Below are 23,371 nucleotides of genomic sequence, written 5' to 3'. Positions count from 1 at the left end.
TAGCACGCTGCAGTACCTGGGTTTCATCCCTAGCTCTGGCTCCTGACTCCACCTCCTGTCAATTCAGACCTCTGGAGGCAGTGGTGACGGCTGAACTATTTGGGTTCCCACCACCCAAGTGGGAGACCTGGAGTTTCTGGCTCCCAGATTCCACTTCCCTGCCACTGTGGATATCTGGGGAGTGAACTGGTAGTTGGGAGCTTGTGCCTTCTGTTGCTCTGCCTCTCAAATGAAAATAAACAGGGGCTGGCATTGTAAAGCTGCCACTTGCAGTGCTGGCATCCCATATGGACGCTGGTTCTAGTCCCGGCTGCTTCACTTCTGATCCAGCTCTCTGCTATGGCCTGGGAAAGCAGAAGATGGCCCAAGTGCTTGGGATCCTGCACCCGTGTGGAAGACCTGGAAGAAGCTTTGGCTCCTGGCTTCAGATTGGCCCAGCTCTGGCCATTGCAGCTATGTGGGGAGTGAACCCAGTGGGTAGAAGACCTCTTTCTCTCTCTGCCTCTGTAACTCTGCCTTTCAAATAAATAAATGTTTTTTAAAATTATGAAATTTCAACAGATTCATGTCTGAGAAACAAATCCAAGGCTGAGCCAAAATCAAATGGACAAAATGAGGGACAAAATTCCAATGCTTACTGTTTTATAAATGCTTTCATACATACTGCAGACCTGTTATTATCTGTATTCTAGTTAGAAACATGGAGATTCAAGAAAGTTAAGCATTTTGCTGGGCTGTGTGACTGCTAAGTGGCAGAGCTGGGATTCAAACCCAGGTCGTGGCATTCGGGAGTCTATGCTCTCGGTGTAATTGTAATCTCCCCCAAAATACATCCGTGTCCAACGTCTGGAATCTGTGAATGTGACCTTCTATGTAAAAAGGGTCTTTGCAAATGTAATCAGGCAAAACAGAACGAGGTTATCATGTGGTTCTGCTGGGCCACATCTCCTAAAGAGGGACAGAAGAGGGGAAGATGCTCAGAGCAGAAGCCACGTGATGACGAAGGCCAAGTGGAAGTGATGTGGCCACAAGCCAAGGAATGTCTGGGGCCACCAGAAGCAGGAAGAGGCCAGGCGGATCCTCCAGAGGGAGCACTGCCCTCCTGACACCTTGATTTTGGACTTGGAACCTCTGGAGTCTGAGAGAATCAATTTCTGTTGCTTTTAGTTACCCTGTTTGTACAGGAAATTAACACATTGTCAGTTCATTCTGTTAGACCACCTCCTCCAGGATTACATGAGTCTCCTATGAGTTGATGTCCATCAAATCCATCATGGGGAACCACACACTAACCTGGGGGATGTCCAGGTGGCAAGAATGGTCACAGATTCCAGAAACAGGAAGTTCTAACACAGAACTCAGAGCTTCTCTAGAACCACACCTACAAGCACCCCAAAGACATTTGGAGACTCTGGTATCATTTTCATGCCACCAGGCTTGCCCTGGGATCTGCAGCATTTACAGGCATTCCTAGCGCACAGGCAGCAGTGTGTGGGAGGTAGACAGGGGGGGCCTGGGACCATGCTTCACCCCAGGGAACCAGCAGTGCCCCAGGGAATGGCATTTGCAGGTACAGTTCCAGCTCAGCTTTGAACAGAATGTTCAGGCATCAGAGAGGCAGAGCAGATACTGACCATCCGCTCCTCACCTCATTAACCTTAACGATGTTCAGGTGATACACAGAGTAGACTCAACATGTCCTGCAGGACTGTGTTGCCAAATTTACAAGGACCCCACCTGAAGCATTGGGCAGCTGCTGTGCCAGTCTTCCAGGGAGAAAGGACCTCCTCCTCTTTCACATGAAGGTTCCCTCACAGGGCCAGTGCCATGGCCACAGGCACAGCCTGCACCCCCATCTGACCTCTGCTCAGCTTTAGCCTCTTGCAAGAGTGGGAGCAGTTTTGTCCCCTTGAAGTCATTTTCCATTGTGTCTTAATTAAGGTCTTTGCTAGTTTTATTGCTGTCCCTAAGGATAAGAGGGGGCTTAAAAAGTTCTGGGAAAATTCACACCCTAAGAGAACTCTGTGGGGACCAGTGCTGTGGCATAGTGGGTAAAGCTGCCACCAGCAGTGCCAGCATCCCATATGGGCACCGGTTCATGTCCTGGCTGCTCCACTTCTGATCCAGCTCTCTGCTATGGCCTGGGAAAGCAGTGGAAGATGGCCCAAGTCTTTGGGCCTCTGCACCTGTGTGGGAGACCAGGAAGGTGCTCCTGGCTCCTGATCAGTGCAGCTCCAGCCATTGCAGCTGGAGTGAACCAGCAGATGGAAGATCTTCCTGCCTCTGCCTCTCTGCAACTCTTTCAAATAAATAAATCTTAAAAAAAAAAAAACTGCACACAGACGAACATTTTGGACTATCTTTGTCCATGTAGCTGTACAGTATTTTTCAACTTTGTTTTCTCTTTATTTCTTTTGTGTCGAATTTCCTGTTATCTGTTTGAGATTATTGTCCTTGGTTCCTTCTCCATTTTTTTTTTCTTTGACAGGCAAAGTGGACAGTGAGAGAGACACACAGAGAGAAAGGTCTTCCTTTGCCGTTGGTTCACCCTCCAATGGCCGCCACGGTCGGTGCACTGCGCTGATCCGAAGGCAGGAGCCAGGTGCTTCTCCTGGTCTCCCATGGGGTGCAGGGTGCAAGTACTTGGGCCATCCTCCACTGCACTCCCTGGCCACAGCAGAGAGCTGGCCTGGAAGAGGGGCAACTGGGACAGAATCCGGCGCTCCGACTGGGACTAGAACCCAGTGTGCCAGCGCCACAGGTGGAGGATTAGCCTATTGAGCCGCGGCGCCGGCCTCCTTCTCCAGTTTTTAAAATGTGTTGGTACTGCATGGATTCCAGTGCTGCTGAGAGAGTGAGAGAGCTGAAGTTATCAGGAGCCTCTTATGAGGAATGAAAACCCATCCTTAAGTCACTGCTTGTTGAATTTACTTCTGCCTTCTTTTATTGCCCCACACAAGTTTTTTTTAAGGTTTATTTGAAAGTCGGAGTTACACATAGAGAGATTGAGAGAGTGATCTTCCATGTGCTAGTTCACTCCTCTGATGGCCATCATGGCCAGGGCTAGGCCAGGCCGAAATCAGGAGCCAGGAGCTTCATCCGGGCCTCCCACATGGGTGACAGGGGCCTAAGCACTTGGGCCATCCTCTGCTGCTTTCCCAGGTGCATTACTAGGGAGTTGGATTGGAAGCAGAGCAGCCAGGACTAGAACTAGTGCCATATAGGATGCTAGCACTGCAGACAGTAGCTTAACACTCTGCCCTATGGTGCCAGCTCCAAACTTTAGTTCTTGAAATTCACATCATTCTCCAAAAATGTGTCTCTAGTACAGTGTGGTGTCAGTCAAATTTCTGATGTTTTGCTGTGTTATTTATATCAAGGTCAAAAAGTAGACATTATGCCTATTTTTCAGTTCACAAAACCACGAACTCCTGAAGTTCAACCAACTTTCCAGAATGATTGAACTTGTAAATTCAAGAACATCTTTCTCTCCTAATCAGAAAGCTTAGAAAGGAATGAAACCTATTAGAGGGGCTGGCGCTGTGCCTCGGTGGGTTAACATCCTGGCCTGAAGTGCTGGCATCCCATATGGGTGCTGGTTCTAGTCCCAGCTGCTCCTCTTCTGATCCAGCTCTCTGCTATGGCCTGGGATAGCAGAAGATGGCCAAAGTTCTTGGGCCTCTGTACCCACGGTGGAGGACTGGAAGAAGCTCCTGGCTCCTGGCTTCGGATTGGCGCAGCTCCAGCCATTGCAGCCATCTGGGGAGTGAACCAGCAGAAGGAAGACCTCTCTCTGTAACTCTGACTTTCAAATAAATCTTTAAAAATATTTAAATTAAAATTTATTTAAATTGGGCTATCTTCCACTGCTATCCCAGGCCATAGCAGAGAGCTGGATCAGAAGAGGAGCAGCTGGGACTAGAACCGGTGCCCATATGGGATGCCAGCGCTTCAGGCCAGGGTGTTAACACACACTGGGCCCATGAAATAAATCTTTGAAAAAAAAAAAAAAAAGAAAGCTATTAGATAAAAGTTATGACATTGGGTGGAGTATTAATCACAAAAAGGAAATGAAATCCTGACATCTGCAGCAAAATGGCTGGAACTGGAGGTCATTATGTTAAGTCAAACAAACCACTGAAGACAAATACTACATATTCTCTCTCATATGGGGAGTTCTTAAAAAAGGTTGATCATAGTGATAACTTGAGGCTAGGAAAGGTGGGGGCAGGGAGAACAGGACGAATACAATCAATTTACCTATGTATAGTGACATGCATACACTCACTGATCTTCAGGAAGTTCATGGAAATGCATGTCATGAAAAAACTGTATTGATTTAGAAAAATTGTTTTGCACCAAAATAAACATGTTTGATTCCATTTTCCACACTTTAAAGTGCCTCTGCTTGTTCTTGTGTGTATAAATTGGCTCACCTAATCGTGCAGGGTGACAGGTCCCATGACAGGCCTGCTGTAGCCTTTCTGGAAACTCAGGAGGCCAGTGCTGGGATCCAGTCTGAGTTCAAAGGCCTCAGAAAAAAGACAGCCAATGGTCTAACTCAGTCTGAGGCCAAATGCCCGAGGGCCCTGGGCAGCTGCTGGAATAGGAGGTCCTGGGGTTTAAAGGCCAGAGAACCGACACTTCTGTTGTTCAAGGGCAGGAGCAGAGGGAGGCAGACAGCAAGCTAACCCTTCTTTTGCCTTTTTATTCCATCTGGGCTCTGAGCTGACCAGATGATGGCCAACCACACCAAGGGTGGATCTTCCTTCTTCAGCCCACTGACTCAAACACCAAGGTCTTCTGCAGAGACTCATGCTCCCACAGACCCCACAACAAGGCTTCAACAGCTACCTGTGTATCCCTTCATGCGACTGAGAACGGGAGCACTGGGTTTGCACTAACTTGGCTCTCCAGCAGCAAGTCTGTGGGTGCATATGTTGTCTTGCCAGTGCAGGATGCAAGGCGGCCACTGTTGAGATGAGAGACAATGCCTGGATCCCATGCAGGGGAAATGGTCTTGTGAAAGGCACTGAAGACGCAGAAGTCAAAACAGAAGCATGACGAGTACGTGGCTCGAATGTCAACTCTAGGCTTCAGGTGTTGGCGGTGATGTTGGGAGGTGGTCGGACCTTTAACAGGCAGCCCCAGTGTGAGGGCCTTGGGTCACTGAGGCCCTGACCCTGGAGGAGCGGTCTAGGAGCTGCAAGTGTGAGCCTGAGTCTCTCTCTGGTTTCCTGTTTGGGGACAGGCTCTCTGCTGCTCACACAGGCTCCTGCCTCACAAGAATTGAGCTGGAGTTGGTGCCGTGGCCTTGAATCTTCCTGAGTGAAGTAAATCAACTTCCTTTCTCTACAGTTAACCTGCCTCAAGCATTTAATCACAGCAATGAGATGCACAAACATGGTGAGTAACCAGATCTGTGTTCACCCTGTCTACCAGGTAGCACTGGGTTGGCCATGGGAAATCACCCTGTCTGGGTTCAATTTCCTCACTTTTTTTTCTGCTAAAACCAAACGCCACAAGCTGGGGGGCTTACAAATGATGGGAACTTGTGTCTTGTAGCTCTTGGGAGGTCCAAGCTCAAGGCAGGCTGGGGGTCTGGTGAGGGCCCGTGTCTGGTTCATAGGTGACAACTTCTTGCTGTGTCCTCACATTGTGGAAGGGGTGAAGAGTCCCTCTGGGGCTCACTCACAAGGGCACCTCCTCCAAGGAGGTGGCACCTTCATTACCCAGTCCCCTCTCAAATGCCCTGCCTCCTGACGCTACCACCGTACAGGTTAGGTTTCAACAGAGGAATTTTTTTTTGAGTGAGGCAAACATCCAGATGGAAGCACTTGCATATTTTAGGTATCAAGTTGCTAAATCTGAGGGGTGGATTCAGTAAGACTTTGTATGTGCCTCGGACTTTAGGGGTACACCATAGATGGGAGTGGAAGCTGAGTGAGGCCAGTGAAACGGGGGACTCCAGGATGGCTGGGAATGGCATTAACTTCAGCAGCAAGGAGAAGATCAACTTGAAGAACCAAATGAAGGGAAGGGCAGAAGAAGAATTGAACAGAACTGGATTTGGCACCATCCTCTTCATTCTCCCCTGCCCCCTGTGACCGTTTGCCTCATGAAAAGGAACAAGGTTAAAGCATCTCCACTGGGTGTCCCAGTCATTCAAGTAGCTCACAGAAAAGTCTTCTTTCACCCCGGCCATCAGTCAGAAGAATCATGACTCTGACTGGGTCATGAGTCCAAGCAGGGAGACAGGGTAAGAAGCTGCATCCTGAGCCACCTTCCAGATCCCTGGGTAATTACTGAGGCTGGAGGTACATTTTCTCTCTCTCCCCGCAATGCTCACTGCAGCAGTCAGCCTCTGCCTTCCTGGCTTCTGCATGCATGGACTCAAAAGTGCACTGAAAATTTTGACAAAAAATTGCATGAATACAGTTTACGCTGTGACTTTAGGTGCTGTAAATCATCTAGAGATGAGCTACAGTGGGAGAACGTGGACAGGTTCTATGCAAATATGGCACTGTTTTTCCTAAGGGGACTTGAACCTCGGTGGATTTTGGTATCCACTAGGGTCCCAGAGTCTGTCTCCTGTGGATAGCAATGGCTGAAGAGCCAAATGGACACAGCGTTCACACAGCTGTGAGGATGGAGGCTCTGTGTTTACACAGGGCAATCTGGGTGAATCACACAGCACAACACTGAGGGAGAGTGGTCCAGTTTATACAAAACACAAAAAGATGTAAAATGAATCCAAGCTGGGGGTTACCCTTGGTGAGTCAGGCCTGCAGAGGGCGCCGCGATTGTCAATGACATGGAAGGTTCAACCTATGAAAATTCGCCCGGGTCTGCACAAAAATATGCAGACTTTTGTTTTGTTTTGTTTTGAAGATTTATTTTTATTTTTCCAAAAGCCAGAATAACAGGGGCCAGGATAGACAGAGAGACAGAGAGAGAAAGATCTTTCATATTTCCAAATTCACTCCCCAAATGGCTGTAACAGCCAGGGCTAGGCCAGGTTGAAACCAGTAGTCTACAATTCCATCCAGGTCTCCCACGTGGGTGGTAAGGGCCCAGGTACTTGGGCCATCTTCTGCTTTCCCAGGCACATTAGTAGAGAGTTGGACTGGAAGTGAGCAGCTGGGACTTGAACCAGGAGCTCAGGTAGAGGATGCCTGTGTCACAAGCAGCACCTTAATCTGCTGAGCCCCAGGGCTGGCCCAACATGTATACTTTAAAAATGAATATTCAAAGATAAAGAGCACATGGCCTGTCCACACAGCAGAACATCACTTGGCCACAAGAAGGAACTAAATACTGACAGATGTGTGATGGCATGAATCTTGAAAACCTTATGCTGAGTGAAGGCAGTCAAGCACTGAAGGTCATGCATGAATGGGCAAATGTACAGAGGCAGGGAGCAGGCTGATGGTCACCAAGGGCTGGGGGCGGGGGGAAAGGTTGGGAGCGGCTGCTTCATGGGTGCAGGGCTTCCATGTGGAGCCATGGAAATGTGAATTAGGTAAGGGGATGGCTGTGCTGCCTTGTGACTGCATAATATGCATGGGGTTTTCACTTTTAAATGGTCAACTGCATGTCATGTAAATTTCATTTCAAAATTAAAAATAAAAGTTTTACTTTAACCTAAAATGTTTTAAATTGCAGGGCTGGTGTTGTGGCACAGGGCTTAAGCCACTGCTTGCAATGCAGGTATCCCATATCTGAGCACCTGGGTCATGTCTCAGCTGCTCTATTTCCAATCCAGCTCCCTGCTAATGTGCCTGGAAAAGCAACAGAAGATGACAAGTGCTTGGGCCTCTGCACCCACATAGGAGACCTGGATGAGTTCCTGGCTTCGACCTGGCCCGGCCCTGGCTCCTGTGGTCACTTGGGGAGTGAACAAACGGATGGAAGTTTGTTCTCTCTCCCACCCCGGCCCATTTCTGTCACTCTGCCTTTCACATAAAAAGTATTACAACTGCATAAGGGGAAGGCTAAAGTTCTCTGAAACTTGAGTTAACATGCCCAGGATCAGGCTATCAGCAAATAGTCAGGGTTTTGGTTTGGAAGCCAACTCTTCCCCACAAACTCTCTCCAGGTTTTACCACCCACACTGGTCCACACTGGATTGGGCACCACTGGGCATTGTCCTGTTTGTTTTCTCCCAAGAAAAGGAGCCCTTCCTGCGAAAAGGAGGTCATGAATTTATTTATTACATCAGAATGGTCATTGCTGGGAAGGGCAGGGTTCTGTTTTGAGAGGCAACTGTTGAATCTGTGACTTCTGCTTCTTCAAAAACCACCAAGACTGATCTAATTACTGGGGAGGAAAAAGAGAAGTTAGGACTTGTATGATAACATATCACCCCCCCCCCCCCAACAGATAGCTGGCTCTGCTCCCTGACGGGAGAGCTGGTCTACCTCAGAACTCACAAACACCCGTGACTCAGCAGAACAGCTAAAGGACGGGCATGCCTTGGGGAGACCAGAGTCCTAGGAAGGCTGCAACATTCCTTTCTCTCTGAGGCTGAAGTACCATGATGGATTACTTTAATGATCATATTAGCTTTGTGGCCCATTTTGGAGACAAAATTTATCACACTGATCCTTTTCAGTGTTGAGAAAGTTGTTAAAAATGGGCTTCTTATAATTTTGATAGAACATGATTGGAAGTTAGAATTTAAGCTGCACACACATCCACTGTCATACACAATGGACATATCCTTTGACCCAGTGATTTTATTCAGCCATTCCAATGAAAAACAAAACAGAACTTCCTCAAAGATCAGTGGAAAAGAAAACCACTTGGTCATGGGAATCTAAAAATATTTAAAACAATCAAACCATACTTTAGTAGCAGAATGACACAACCACATTATGAAGTTTGGTAAAATCATGGAGAAAGGAGAAGTGGATTGATACATTCTCATGGAAAAGCTTCATAATGTTTATTTATTTATTTACTGGAACTCAATCAGGGCCTCCCAAGTGGGTGGCAGAGACCCAATTACTTGAGCCATCACCTCTGCCTCCTAGGGTGCGCATCAGCAGAAAACTGGATCGGAACTGAGGTAGCTGGGCCCTCTGATATAGGATGCGGATGCCCCAAGCTTAACTGCTCTGCTCTGCCTGCTTAACACTCACAGGACAAAGGGGGAGAGTAGAATTCATTAATGTTGAAAAATATCTTAAAGACATCTGCAAATATGAAAAAGTACAGGGGCCGGTACTGTGGCACAGTGGGTTAAAGCCCCAGCCTGCAGCACCAGCATCCCATATGGGCACTGGTTTGAGTCTAGGCTGCTCCACTTCTAGTCCAGCTCTCTTCTATGGCCTGGGAAAGCAGCGAAGATGGCCCAAGTCCTTGGGCCCCTGCACCTACGTGGGAGACCCAGAAGAAACTCCTGGCTCCTGGCTTCAGATCAGCTCAGCTCTGGCCATTGTGGTCAAGAGTGAACCAGCGGAATGGAAGACCTCTCTCTGTAACTCTATCTTAAAAAAAAAATAAAAAATACAGAATAAACCTAAAAGAGCACACTGAATTGTTTACTGTATTTCTGCTTCAAAAGGGAATAGAAAGGGAAGAGAGAAAAGTGAGAGGAAGATTAATGTGAGTCCCCACAGTCATGTGCCATTTTGACGTTTAAATGAGAACTTACTCAGGTATTAATTGTGCAAACATCAAACTAAATGTTAAAATAAAAATGCATACCTATGACTACAAATATTAGATGGTACGTAAAGATATACAAAGAATGTGAATGGTGCCAACAACCCGCAAAGGTGACCAGTATTAACACTTCCTCACTGTCTCTGTCCAGAACATTCTCTTCCTACCTTCGTGATATGAGCGTACTTCAAAAAGCTCATGGGAAAACAAAATTAAAAGGTGAGTTTATTTTGGTGGATAAAACTTTTGAAAACCATGCACCATTTTTGCATCATAGGTGTCTCTGAGATTTTTGAAGACCCCTCATATAAATATCTGTGCTTTGAACTTTCTGTGTTTCTTGAAGTTGCTTACCTTTGACCATTACGTTATCTCTTGAGCACTTTCACACATTGCTGTCAACCTTGGAACCTGATTTCAGTACTCTATTTCACAGTGCCTATTACCTGATTTGACCTTGGCTGTCTTTTGTCACTGTCAGAATCATTCCTTCGTCTTTGTATCTGTACACGTGTCCAACTTTCCCTTTAGGATGCATCTGTACAATGGAAATTCTAGCGGGCCGGCGCTTTGGCGTAGCAGATAAAGCCACCATATGCAGTGCCGGCATCCCATATATGCATGCCAGTTCTAGTCCTGGCTGCTCCACTTCCGATCCAGCTCTCTGCTATGGCCTGGGAAAGCAGTAGAAGATGGCCCAAGTCCTTGGGCCCCTGCACCAGCGTGGGAGACCCAGAAGGAGCTCCTGGCTTTGGATTGGGGCAGCTCTAGCCATTGTAGCCAATTGGGGAGTGGACCAGCGAAGGGAAGACCTCTCTCTCTGCCTCTCCTTCTCTCTCTGTGTAATTCTGACTTTCAAATAAATAAATAAATAAATCTTCAAAAAAAAGTTCTACAGACTGGAAATCCCCTGGTCAAAGGGCATGGCGGCTGGCTCAGGGAGGGTCCAGATATCACCTGTTTGTAGCAGGTGCAAAGGAAGTACATCTTTCCTTCAACCTCCACCCTCAAGACAGGCTCCTTTCTATACCTCATTCATCCTGTCTTATTTTTTCACCTACTTCTCATTCACATCATTTTTCATTTTACATAATGTTGTCCTTGCTTTTGAAATTATTCTTTAGAAGATTGGAAATATTAAGACAGGGAGGGGAAACAAGAAGAAGGGAGGAAAGCGAAGAACAAGAAAAATGCATACATGTGACACATGTGACATCACGGGGACTCCTTATCAGCATCACTCTGAATGTTTTACAGAATCAAACTGCCTTGCTCATCAGAGCCACTCCCTGAGGAGTGGCCAATGAATTATGCCCAGCTCTGTGGCCGCCATAAATGGTTATGAAGTGGTTGGGAGTGGTTATGTGTTAAATGCCCATTTTACAAAGAATACAGGCGCAAGGAGGTGGAGAAATTGGAAAATTATGTCAGCACTTGCTCCGAGGGTTTCTTTTCGAGCTGCTGTGTGAATGGTCTTTCAGAGAAGAAAGGTCGCCGGGGTGGGAGGAAGAGATAATTTCACACAGGAAGTTGAACATCCCTTGTGAAAGGGAGCGGTGAGCCCCTCCGACAATCTTCTCTTGCAATAAGGCTTTCAACATTATAGGCGCTGTAATTAATGGAGCCAAACACTGATTCCCCTTTACAATGTCTGCTGGCTCTTTCCACAGGCTGGGATTGTGCTGGAGTCAAAGCTGAGAGCCAGGAACTCAGTCCAGGTCTCCCACATGGGTGGCAGGAACCCGATCACTTGAGCCCTCACCTGCTGCCTCCCAGGGCCTGCATTGGCTGGAGTCTAATGCTGGCCCGAATCCAGGCACTCTGATGTGGGTGCCCTAAATGATCTCTTAAGTGCCAAGCCAAACACCTACCCCTTCCTTGGTTCTTAAACCCAATAACTTTATGGTTGTAAAGTGAATTATTCTTATCTTAAATGTTTTAGGCCAAGGCAATCCACAAGAGAGGAAGCAGATAGACAGAGGTGTGTCTGAGAACCTGATCTGAGACAGGAGAGCAGGTGGAAGATGGAGGTGGGGCTGGACCCCGGACCCCTCCCAGCCCGGGGTGGTGACAACAGCAGGGGTGGGGGTGACGCCTTCACAGGGACAGGTGGCCAGCAGATAGCCACCGCAGGGTGGGGTCCGGCTGTGCAGACTCCCCCTGAAATCAAGGGGATCCCGCGGGAGGCCCCGCAGCCAGTCGCCCCCTGCCCATTCAGGGCACCGAGGGGTCGCAGCTGAGTCCCAGGCGGCTGCGGGCCCGCGTCTACGCAGCACGCCGCACAACCGGTGAAAGGCTCGGCCGGCCAGCCAGCCAGCCAGTGGCGCACAGGGCCAGCGGCACGGCCGCCGCCGGGTCCCAAGTGCCCGTGACGGGAAGCGCACGCACACACGCATGCCCTTCCCCGGGGTCGGCGGACGCCAGGGGTCCTCAACGAGGTCACAGGACGAAAACCAAGCACGGGTTTCAATTACGAGGTTTTTTTTGGCAGCTTAAGAAACTCACCACTCCCTCCACTTCGGGGGTCCTCCTGCAGTGCCCGCAGGTCCTGAGACTTGTTCGCCACCCCGCGAACGGCCTCTCACTGACCTTCCGCCATGACCCCAGAAGTGGTTACAGGAACCGGAAGCCCAGGGGGCCTGGGCTGTGCCCACACGCAGCGGTCAGCCCCATCACGTTAATGAGGCACCGCAGAGAGACCACCGACCAGCGGCCCCTCTCGTGGGCTCTGGCCTCAGCTTTTCAGTCATCGTCTCCCTCATCAGACTCCATTTTATGGGCGCGAACCTGTCCTGCGCGCCCGAGCGTCTTAACCAATCAGCTTCCGGGAGACGAAGTCCCAGAGCGTCTTGGCCAATCAACCTCTAGAAGACAACGCTCCTGGGTGTCTTAGCCAATCAGTCTCCGGGAGACAGCCCCAACGCCTGAGCCTCTTAGCCAATCAGCTTCTGGGAGTCGCCGCCCCAGACTCAGAGGCCGCTAAGGGCGCGCCCGCGTGGGTCAGAACCGCCGGAACTGGTTGCCTTCAGGGCGTCGGTGACTCCTGCCGCACCGGCGGCGCAAAGATGGAACTCCCGTGGTGCTTTTTGAGGTCGAAGAGCTCCAGCGCCAGCTCCACTCCCAACCCAGCTTCCCGCCAGTGCTGCCCTGGGAGGTGGCAGGTGGTGACTCAGGTGCCTGGGCCCAGGCCACCCCCGTGGGAGACCCGGATTGTGACATCTGGGGAGTGGGCCGGCAGATGGGAGATCTCCTTCATCTCTCTGCCTTTCAAAAGAAAACCACCCACCCAACCAGTCAGTCTAATGCTTTGTGACACCCGAAAACCGTACAGGATTCCAATTCCAATTTCAGGGCCCACGAGTGACACCGTGCTGTTGATTCGGTTTCGCGTCCTGACAGGGACCCAGGTCCCGCTAAGCCCGGAGTGCTTGCTGGTGCGTCCTTTGTGGGCGCTGCGTTGACCTTTGGCCCAAGCCACCACCGCACCATCTAACCGGAAGCTCCTCCCTCCGTTATTGCAAGGGGTCCTCAAGACCCCCGCCTGCGCCTCCCCCCCCCCCCCCCGCCTTACTTCCGAGGGGAACACTGCTTCCATTTCTTGTCTTTGTTGTAGTTTTTCGTCAGTGAACACCAGCTCCGGTCCAGAATGTAGTCCTCCTTGGTGCACTGGTAAAAGACCTTCTTTTTGAAGAAGAAGGGAAAAGTGCACTGGGGGGGATCTGCAGAGAGGGGAAAGGGTGGGAGGGGAGATATGGAGAAGAATCATTGCCTAAGTACTCCACCACAAGCTTTTCCTTTAAAGCATTTAAAGGAGAGAGAGAGAGAGAGAGAGAGAGAGAGAGAGAGAGAGAGAGAGAGAGAGAGAGAGAGAGAGACTCCCATCTGCTGGTTCATTCCCCAAATGCCTGCGCCAGCCCGAGAGCCAGGAACTCAGTCGGGTCTCCTACGTGGGCGGCATCACTTGAGCCGTCACTGCTGCCTCTCAGGGTCTGCATGCGGCAGGAAGTCGGAGTCAGAGCTGGAGTTGGGATTCCAACGTGGGACAAGGGACCCGGGCGTCTTAGCTGCTGGGCTAAACACCCACCCTCCACATCGTGCTTCTTTTTTCTGGACTTTGATTTCAGAGTGGTTAAGATTGAGTGGGAGTCAGGAGTTGAACTTGGTCCACCTGCCAGCACCTGCTTCTTGGGCCCTGGGCATCTGGATGCTCACCATTGGACAGGCAGTACCGCCATCTGCCCTGGAACTGACTGTCCAGAGAACACCAGTCAAAGTCGCTGTGGACGGAGATGCAGTTGTAGTGCATCACGTCGGCATAGGTGAATGGAAAGACGCACGGGGTGGAAGGAATGTCTGGAAAAGAGGGCGGGTGCACAGAGGGGGCGTCAGCTGAATATCCTGCCCCCTCCCCATCCCCACGCCCACGCGCGGCTGGGTTCACTGACTGCCTCTCCTGGGCTGGCAGGAAATCAAAGCGACTGTCACGGGAAGACTTCTTGCAGCCCCGAGCTGGACACAGGCTGCAGGCAGCACCGGATCTTCCTAAACCCAAACTCTGGACTCCTCCTGCTTTCAGTCCCTTTCCTCCCTCTCCCCTAGAAAGAGAAACTCCTCAGCCGGCAGAAGGTAGTTCCAAGATGTCTCCCGGGCCTCCCGCTTTCCTCTGCCCGGGCGCCTCGCCTCGCCTGGAGGACAGTGGTGACTTCTTTCCCGCCTGTCACTCATGCTGCCACCGACCTGCCTAGAGCCCACTGCCCTAGGATCAGAGACAGCAGTGTAGCAGCTGATGTCACCCGACTCGGTCAGGTCCCCAAAGGCAATGCCAGCCCTGCGGCTACCCTCTTTGCTCACGTCCTCTCGGCTCAGACCTGCGGAGGGGTCTCCACGGTGGCACCCTCTTTCCTGCCCTTTGCCTCACAACCAACCTCTTGAGTTCTGCGTAACCGGAGTCTCTGCAGAACCTTCTTGAACATCCAGACACAGCTGGGTCCACCTGCACTGAATTTCCTTCCAAGTTCCCTTTGCTTTCACTTGTCTTTTCAAAACCCTTAATTTCTTATCAGAAGCGACCAGCCAGACTCACAGGATCAACTCCTAGAAATGGAAACTTGAGAGCTGACAGAAGCTTAATAATGGCTGGCCTCCCTGAGCCTGAAATAATGTTGACACAAGATGCACTTATTTGAATTATGAAAAAGTATTATTGACACATTAGTATTTAACAATAGTTTATATATTGACAACTGAACATTTATTAGTTAACTATATTGTGTATCTGATAGTATTAATTTTAAAATTAGAATTGAGCAATTTTTATTATTTCACATTATTTTATTCACTTGTTTATATAAAGGCACTTCAAAAAGCTCAGAGAATGGAACTAAAAGATAAGTTTATTGCAGTCCAAAAACTTTTTGAAATCCATTCATGATTTTTTTCACCATACACATTCTCCTTGAATTCTGTACAGATCCACCGTATGTGTGGATTTAAGATTTTGGGGGGCCCAAATAAACTTACCCTTAGATTGCATTTCTGTGAACTTGGGAAGGGCTGTCCCTGCTGCACGCAGCCCCACACGCACTGGGCGTGCCCTGCACAGGCACAGATGCCGCTGCCTCCCACGATGTCCTGACCCAGGCCCGTAAACCAGGCCCTGTTATGTGGCCATTTCATGGATTTGAAGATGGAAGCACAGAAAGGCTGGAACTCACTAATAAAGGGCAACGCTGGGATTCCAAGGCAGGCTGCAGGATTCAGAGCTGGGGCCCTTCATGGCCGGGCTCAGCCCAGCAGCCCAGGGACCACCGTGTGGGTGCTGGGGTCAGACAGCACTTGCCCATCTTTCTCTGGGCTTAGGGAAGCCATGGCTCCCACTGCTCCTGCCCCCTCCTGAGGTCATCCTGGGTCCTCAGCACGTGCTCCCCATTCACAGGGAAACCCACTGTCCACTCTCGTGGACACTGCTTCACAGTAACTGGCGACTGAAATATTTAAGAAGTGATGGACATTTTCATGATGAGTTACGAAGGGATGACGATCCCCAGAGAGATTTCCCTTGAAACCCCCAACCTCATAAGAGCTACAGATGCAAATCAACTTTAGACATCTACATGCAGTTCCAGTTCAGCTCTCCCAAGAACTGTGACAGAGATGTCCGAGCCTCATCGTGACCTTTTTAAACTGAGAAACGGACACAGAAGCTCACGAGGATGACTCCACTTATATGCAATCTCCAGAAAAGACCAATCTGTAGGGGTAGAAAGCAGAGGAGTGGCCGCTTAGGGCCCAGGGTAGGGTGGGGAGGGGGATGCCGATGGGCACAAGGGGTCTTTTCTTGGGGCAATGGGAACATTTTGAAACTGGGTTGTGGTGACATTTGCACAACCCTGTAAATTGGCTAAAAGTCATTAAAAATGCACTTGGAATCGGCGGATATTATGGTAGAGAGATTATACCATGATCTAGCTGTTAAAATTAACAAACAAGCACACCAACAATGACACACACAATTTTTCTTTCTTTTTTTTTTTTTGAAGTTGAACTCACAGCAGTAGAGTGCTTAGCAGGGCTGGGGTGTGGGACGATGCTGATCACAGGGTACAAAGTTCCAGTCAGGAGGAACAAGCTTCCTAGTGCACAGTATGGCGAGTTTGTCATAATGTATATTTCAAAATGGTGGAAAGCGTAGATTTACAATACGCGGATGCATGTGAAGCAACGGCTGTGTGAATTAGCTTCAAGTGAGCATTTGGAAATGTAAACATGTACTAAAACATCACGCTGTACTCTGTAAATGTATATGGGGGTACTAGAAAAAGTCCATAAATGGAATTAAAAGGTGAGTTTATTTTGGTGCCCCCAAATTTGAAATCCATGCACTGTTTCCAAACTGGTGATGGAAAGTGCTATTATGAAAAAACTGTGTATGATTTTTCTCACCAAAATAAGCTTATTTTGTTTTTTTGAAAAATCCTTTTATTATTAGTTTTAAAAATTTACTTGAAAGGCAGGGAGACAGATCTTCCAGCTACTGGCTCACTCCCTAAATGCCTGCAATAGCAGGGGATGGGCCACGCTGCAGCTGGGAGCTGGAAACTCAACCCAGTCTCCAAGTACTTGAGCCATCACTGCTGCCTCCCAGGGTCAGCAGCTGGGTTACAGCAGAGGAGCTGGGGCTCAAACCAGGTACTCTGTCATGATGCAGATGTCCCAAGCGGCATCCTAAGTGCTATGCCAAATGCATGCCCTGTAAGTTTATCTTTTAATTGCATTTTCCATGAACTTTTCAGAATCCCCTCAGACAATTACTATTTGCCAATTGAAAATGAACAATTTACAGAAAGCCCTTCTCCCCCGATGCTGGTGTTAGCTGCAACACAGAAGAGGGTGTTTGGCGGGGCACCAGTGAACACCTGGTGTACCTGACTGCTCTGGACGTTGCAATTTGTGTCTGAAGTGGCCACTGGTACCTGGGTGAGCCGGTCATGCCAGAAGAAGAGCAAAGGGAAGGGTCAAAGTGCAGGAAAGCACCAGGAACTTTCCAGAATGTACTATCATGGAAGGGGTGCAGGCAGACATAGGAGACGCTGCCAAGCAAAGAGATTCTCTCCTTACCTGGTTTTGGAAGATTTAAGTGGGTAATCAAATCTGAAAGAGAAAAATAAAATAGAGGAGATGTAGACTGTCTTTTGCAATATGCTGTGCCCAGAAAGTACCTGGAAATTCACACAACCAGCTGTTCTCTTGTTGAAATGAAGACAACACCACATCTTGGATGGTGTAGGAATACTTCCAACTGGGGCGGGGGCAGGTAAGGGGCGGGCATGGGTCTACACCACAAGGCCTGCTGACGAGATGTGACTCCGATTCTTGCAAACATTCTCTGTAGGTCATCAATCTACCCATCCTCCACCTTGCGTGAACGCCACACAAAAGTCCATCTGACTAACAACTAGAGAGAGCGAGATTCTCCAAAGAATGTTTACTTGGGAATACAGAGCATGGCGGTGGGAATCTGTGGGCCCTGGCACACTGTGGGAGCATCCAAGGGGGTTGAAGTGAGGGGCGGTTCGCAAAGGATGACACGAGTACGGAAACATTTTGAAAACAAACATCTTCGGCCAGGCGGCTTCATCAATGGGGTGGGGTGAGTCTGAGGTCGGCCGCATGGTTGCTGGGCAGGTGTCTTTGTAGAAGCACTTTCTGTGCAAGGCTCTGGCCGAGTCTTGTGCCCAGGCATTGTGGGAGAACCCTTTCTTCAGAAGCTCCCCAGTTCTTTCATCCTCTTTTCGGTTAGGGTGGACAAGAGACTGTTTCGATCCTGGCAGCCCTCATGAGTGGAGACCAGAGGGCACCCGTGGGCTTTGGCCACAGGCCAGCATTTCAGGAGACAACACTGCATTCACGCTGCCAGGGCCTCAGCATTCCTGATGGTTTGTCATTGTCTCTGAGCCATAGCCAGGCTTGTACACAGAGCCACTGTGTTGCAACCTCCACTAGCACTGTGAGCCGCTCACTGCCTCCCTCCAACCACCATGGCAGCCGCAGGAGGGAGAGACTGCTGTAACTCATAGGCTCCTTCTCTCTCTGCTCCCCCTTCCCCAGACTGTTTCACAGATACAAACCTTACGGAAAGCTGCCACAAAGAACTGAACTGTCCAGAGTTGTGTGGCCGTCATCAAGGGTTAGAGGGAGGTGACACTGTCACAGGCTTGCTCAACCCCGAGAACCATGTGTCTGTACCACGTGCAGCCGGGGCTTGGTCCACACATGATCTCTGTGTTGGCATCATCTCGGGCAGAGTGTGTTTCCACTGCTAATAGCCAAATGCCAATGCTGGGTAAACTTTAACAGAAATAGGTTTGTTTTGGCTCACGGTTCTGGAGGGCAAGGGCAAGGGACTGCAACTGGTGACAGAGTCTTGCTGGCAGAGTCCTGGGGAAGTGCAAGAGGTGGGGGTGTGTGCGTGCGTGTGTGTCCTGGTCCTTCTCCCTCTTACAGAGTCACCAGGATTCGATCACAGGGGCTCTGCTCTGATGGTCTTATTCAATCCCAATCACCTCTCAAGGTGTAAACATCATGTTCCAGTTAAGTTTCCAGCCTCTGCACCCCTCACAATGAGAAGCAGAGGTCAATACGGGAGCCCTGGGGCGGGGGTGGGGCAAGCTACAGCCAAACAAACCGCAGCAGCTTCCCGGCACCACTTGTGCAAGGAACTCAACCCTTGTGCACTGGACTTTGATTTCAAGATGATAAATCTTAGGTTGCTGGGTTATATATCACATTTATGTGTTATACTTCTATTTATAATTATCTGAGAGGCAGAAGGGGAGGGAGGAGTGGGGGGAGAGAACGGACACCCGTTCCCATCTTCTGGTTCACTCCAAAGGGCTGCAATGACCAGGCTTGGGCCTTGTCAAAGCCAGATGCTGGGAACTCAATCCAGGTCTCCCATATGGGTGGCAGGGACCCCATCATTTGAGCCATCTCCATTGCCTCCCAGGGTTTACATTAGCAGGAAGCGGGAGTCAGCAGCTCGAGCTGGGACTTGAACCCAGGCGCTTGGACGTGAGACAGGCATCTCAGATGCTGGGCTAAATGCTTGCCCCCACTACTGCTATATATGTTATCTTGCTCTTTGTTTTGTGGATAGAGATGGAGGCTTGGGGGGGGGCATCTGGACACCCTTGCCCCATCCTGGAACACCTGGGTTCAAGTCCTGGCTGTGCTCCTGATTCTTTCTTCCTGCTCAAGCGCCCTGGGAGACAGCAGGTCACGCACAGTTCAAGCACTTGGGTCCCTGCCAGCCATGGGATACAGATGGAGTATCTGGCTGCCGGCTTCAGCTTGATCCAGCCCTGGCCGTTGTGGGCATTTGGGGAGTGAAGCCCTAGATGGAAGATCTCTTTCTCTGCCTCTCAAACACATTAAAAAAAAAAAAGTGGCGGCTTGGGGAAATCACACACCCTGGAGTCCAGAACCAAGGAGCTGTGCAGGTGTCCTCCCCGCCCTGGACACCAGGTTGGGGCAATTCTGCCTCCTGGGGGCGCTACTGCCAAGCCAACCTCCTCCAGGTGCAGGCGTGAGTGGAGGTTACTGCCGGTCAGAGAAGCGGGGGGGGGGGGGCAGCATTTCCCGTGAACTCTTTGTCCAGTCACACAGCCATTGAGAGAGTCTTGGCAGTCTTTTCCTCCTTGCTGTCTTGAACCTCTGCGGCCACCTCCGGGTTTTACAGGTAAAGAACAGAGAGATACTTTCATGTGTGTTTTGTCCACACGTCCACCAACAGGGCCAGCAGCTGTTCCCTTCAGACCATGCCGTCTGCTGATGTTTCACACATGACCACGTCCTCACAGCTCCCCTGTCGTGGGCATGGGCAGCCTCACGGCACCTCACACAGGGTTCCTCTGGGGCCACTTCAAATCTTGGGGGAGTTCAGGCCACTCGCAGTTACCCAGTGCTGTCCCTCTCTCGGCTGCGATGAATGATGGCTGCTGCGTACGGAGTCCACTGTGTTCTCTACAGCTGAGGCTGAGCGGGACAGCCTGCCGCAGCATCCCCCGCCCGTCAGCACCCAATCTGGAGCACATCTCGCTCCCTTAGGCCCCCCTGCAAATTGCTCATCCAAAGTCCGGCTTCTTTCTAGCTCTCTGCCTCCGACACCCTGTGCTACCCCTCCGACTGCAGTGACAAACCCAACTCGGCCAACTTGCCAGGTGGATTCTGTGCTAAGAAGGGTTTTCTTTCTCTCTCTCTCTCTTTTTTACTTTAATCATTACAATGAGGGGGGGGGGAGGAGAGGGTGGAGAGGGAGGGAGAGAGAGAGATTGATCATTTGTCATCTATTGATCTGTTTACAGATTTCAAAGGCATTCTCAAGGGGAAAATGTTAAAATCTCCCTAACCATCTCTGGCCCCTGTCACCTGTCCTAAAGGTTTACTCAAGTGACTTTTTTCTTCTGTACAGAGTACATTCTGTACAAAGTTTCTCTCACTCTGTACGATTTATTTTATTTATTTGAATAAAAGAATTACAGAGAGAGGTGGAGACAGAGAGGTCTTCCATCTGCTGGTTCACTCCCCAGATGGCTGCAACAACTGGACCAGGGCGAAGCCAGGAGCTTCTTCTGGGTCTTCCACATGGGTGCACGGTGCAAGCTCCCAAGCTCTTGGGCCATCCTCTGGATGCTTTCCCAGCCATTAGCAGGGAGCCAGATTGGAAGTGCAGCAGCTGGGATTCGAACCTCAGACCATATTGGATGCTGGCACTGTAGACGGGACTTTAACCCATTGTGCCACAGCGCTGCCCCCCCCCCCCGTGACTCTTACGAAATGCACAGAATCAGTATGAGGATCCAGTCAAGTGTGTATTAATCACCATTCCTTGTTTCATATATATATATATATATATATATAGGATAGCTTCATCTGTCTACTATTTTGTTCCTTGCTCCCTTAACAATGGATTGTGGAGACATTTCCAAAACAGTACAAATAAGGGGTCTTCAAATGTTCTTAGAAAACGTGTACTGCTGTGGCGTAGCAGCTAAAGTCACCGCCTGCAGTGCCAGCATCCCATATAGGGCTGGTTCGAGTCCCCATTTCTCCACTTCCGGTCTAGCTCTCTGCTGTGGCCTGGGAAAGCAGTGGAGGATGGCCCAAGTCCTTGGGCCCTTGCACCCACGTGGGAGACCTGGAGGAAGCTCCTGGCTCCTGGCTTCGGAGAGGTGCAGCTCCAGCCATTGCAGCCACCTGGGGAGAGAACCAGTGGATGGAAGATCCCTAATTCTGCCTTTCAAATAAATCTATAAAAAGAAAAAAAGAAAGAAAATGTGCATTATTGAAAAAACCCTATGGATAGATTTCATTTTTTTGCACCCAAATAAACTGATATTTTAATTCTATTTTTCCACAAAAGACGTCAAATCCCTTATAAGCAGCTCCTCCCCCGCCCCCTTCCTACAGAGTACAACCCCTCTCACACGGATGAGAAGCCGGGCCCACGGTGGGAGGCCCCAGGCCTGGAACCCTCTGGGACCACCACCGCGCGGCCGCCCCCCGCGCGCCCCGGGGCCGCCTCACCCGCCTTCAGCCGGATCACGCAGACGGCCAGCCACAGACGGCACACCAGGCCCAGCAGCTCGCCCATCGCCTCCGTCCAGCCGCCTGCAGCCGCCCGCCTGCCCGCCGGCCTCGGGCTTTATAGCCTCCAGCCGGGCCCGCCTCCTCCGCCCTCGGGGCACCTGGGGCGGCCCCTCCACGTGAGTCCAACAGGTGAGAGAGAGAGAGGGGGGAATGGGAGCCCTACAGAGGCCGGGGTCTCCTGCGCGGGGGGCCCGGTGGACGTCGCGGCCCCCTCAGCTGAGGCACTGAGAGTACAGGTGGTCTCACGGGCCACAGCTGTGCAGAAGGGCGGGCTCGCGGGCGGCTTCCGGTCACGCGCACTTCCGGTCCTGCGCACTCGAGCAGCGGGTGGCTGGCGAATGGACGGATGCAGACATGAGAGACAGGCTGTCGGCGCTCTGTGGTGCCGCTGAGGGCCCGCCACGCCGCGGCCCTGGCCGGCTGTGGGGAAACGTCTTCAGAGGCGGCGCTGGTCTGTGGCCAGCGGCGCTGGGGGTGAGAGTGGCCGGAAGTCTTAGCCGAGGCGGTCAGGGGTGGCCAGCTGGCTGCGGCCGCCACAAGGATCACAGGGAGCGAGGCGTTAGCAGGGACCCTGGCAGGGAGCGGACCGGCTTTTCGCAGTAGCTGTGTTTTATGGTCGGCTGGGCCCGGGTCATCGCACACGTTCCTGTTTTAATTTGAGAGGAGGGAGACACACGAGAACGGGCGAGGGAGCGTCCGGCCGCTGGTTTACGCCCCAGGCACCTGCAACAGCTGGGACTAGCTTGGGCTGGCAGCCCAGGTCTCCCAGGAGGGTGAGGGGGACCCGGCCCTGCCGCCTCCCGGGTCCGCACTGCAGGAGGCTGGAGTTGGGAGTGGAGCCCGGCTGCCCGGCTGTGCCTGCCTGCTCCCAAGCTTAGGAAAGCTACAGGTGTTGGTCCATTCCCTCCTGCGCCGATTCCAAGGGCGTTTGATGCTCCGGAAGTGCTCGCTCCGCCCCTCCAGCTGCTCTAAGGCGCTGCAGCCGGGGGAGCCGGGGTGGGCTGGGTTCTGATGTTCGCCAGGTCCTTAGAGTCTGGGTGAAGAGTGACATCTGTGGACAACCAGACCCTGGGCTGGCAGCTTATTCAGGGAGAGAGAGCGAGTGAGAGATCGAGCTAGCTGGATTGGAAGTGGAGCAGCCGGGGCTTGAACTGGTGCTCAGATGAGCCACTGGTGTTGCAGGCAGAGGCTGAACCCCCTGAGCCACGACGCCGGCCCGGTACTGTCCAAGTTCTGAGAAAAGAGTTTTCTGTCTCCTCGTTTGATGCAAAGGCCACGGCGACTCCCCGGGAACATCACGACGCAACCGGGCATCCGGGATCCCCCTTCTCGATCCTGGGATCCTGGATGTGGGAAGCGGAGCCTGCGACCGGGGCAGACGCTGAAGCCAGGAGCTCGCACACGGCCTGGACAGGGCAGCTCCGCGCTGCGCCAAACCATGCAAACCCCACACCTTGGGCGTGAGCGAGGGCCAAGAACGTTAGCAAGGTTCTGCGGGTGGAAAAGTCAGCATCAGTCTACGCTGGGCGGGAGAGAATCACTTGAAAGCCTGGGG

The 23,371-nt window shown here is 51.0% G+C and overlaps 1 protein-coding gene and 1 long non-coding RNA gene across 3 annotated transcripts; one reads left to right on the top strand and one right to left on the bottom strand.

The window, feature by feature from the left end:
- Positions 1–4,590: 4,590 nt before the first annotated feature.
- LOC108176096 (uncharacterized) lies at positions 4,591–21,775 on the top strand. 2 transcript variants are annotated; one of them, XR_011384111.1, is made up of 3 exons: positions 4,591–5,067; positions 5,252–5,406; positions 21,637–21,775. It is a non-coding gene; the product is annotated as an uncharacterized lncRNA (long non-coding RNA). The 2 variants fall into 2 exon arrangements; XR_011384110.1 differs by lacking the exon at positions 21,637–21,775 and adding an exon at positions 5,914–6,940.
- On the bottom strand, positions 8,185–22,116 carry LOC100341751 (binder of sperm protein homolog 2). Its single transcript, XM_051837338.2, has 5 exons — positions 21,754–22,116; positions 17,287–17,319; positions 13,882–14,022; positions 13,241–13,388; positions 8,185–8,319 (listed from the first exon to the last, which is right to left on the bottom strand). Exons 1-5 carry the CDS (start codon positions 21,818–21,820, stop codon positions 8,313–8,315), a joined length of 396 nt encoding a protein of 131 aa, XP_051693298.1. The 5' UTR covers positions 21,821–22,116; the 3' UTR covers positions 8,185–8,312.
- Between the last annotated feature and the right edge of the window lie 1,255 nt (positions 22,117–23,371).

The sequence above is a fragment of the Oryctolagus cuniculus genome, chromosome 18, assembly GCF_964237555.1.
Source record: "Oryctolagus cuniculus chromosome 18, mOryCun1.1, whole genome shotgun sequence".
NCBI classification, from domain to species: domain Eukaryota; kingdom Metazoa; phylum Chordata; class Mammalia; order Lagomorpha; family Leporidae; genus Oryctolagus; species Oryctolagus cuniculus.
The sequence above is the reverse complement of the archived record's forward strand: the minus strand, read 5'-3'. Positions and strand labels throughout refer to the sequence as shown.

Coding starts and splice junctions, on each gene's coding strand:
- LOC100341751 (XM_051837338.2), bottom strand. CDS start 21,820: ATGGGCGAGCTGCTGGGCCTGGTGTGCCGTCTGTGGCTGGCCGTCTGC. Junction 17,320..21,753: donor CGTGATCCGGCTGAAGGCGG/GTGAGGCGGCCC, acceptor TTTCTCTTTCAG/ATTTGATTACCCACTTAAAT. Junction 14,023..17,286: donor CTTAAATCTTCCAAAACCAG/GTAAGGAGAGAA, acceptor CCTCTTTTCCAG/ACATTCCTTCCACCCCGTGC.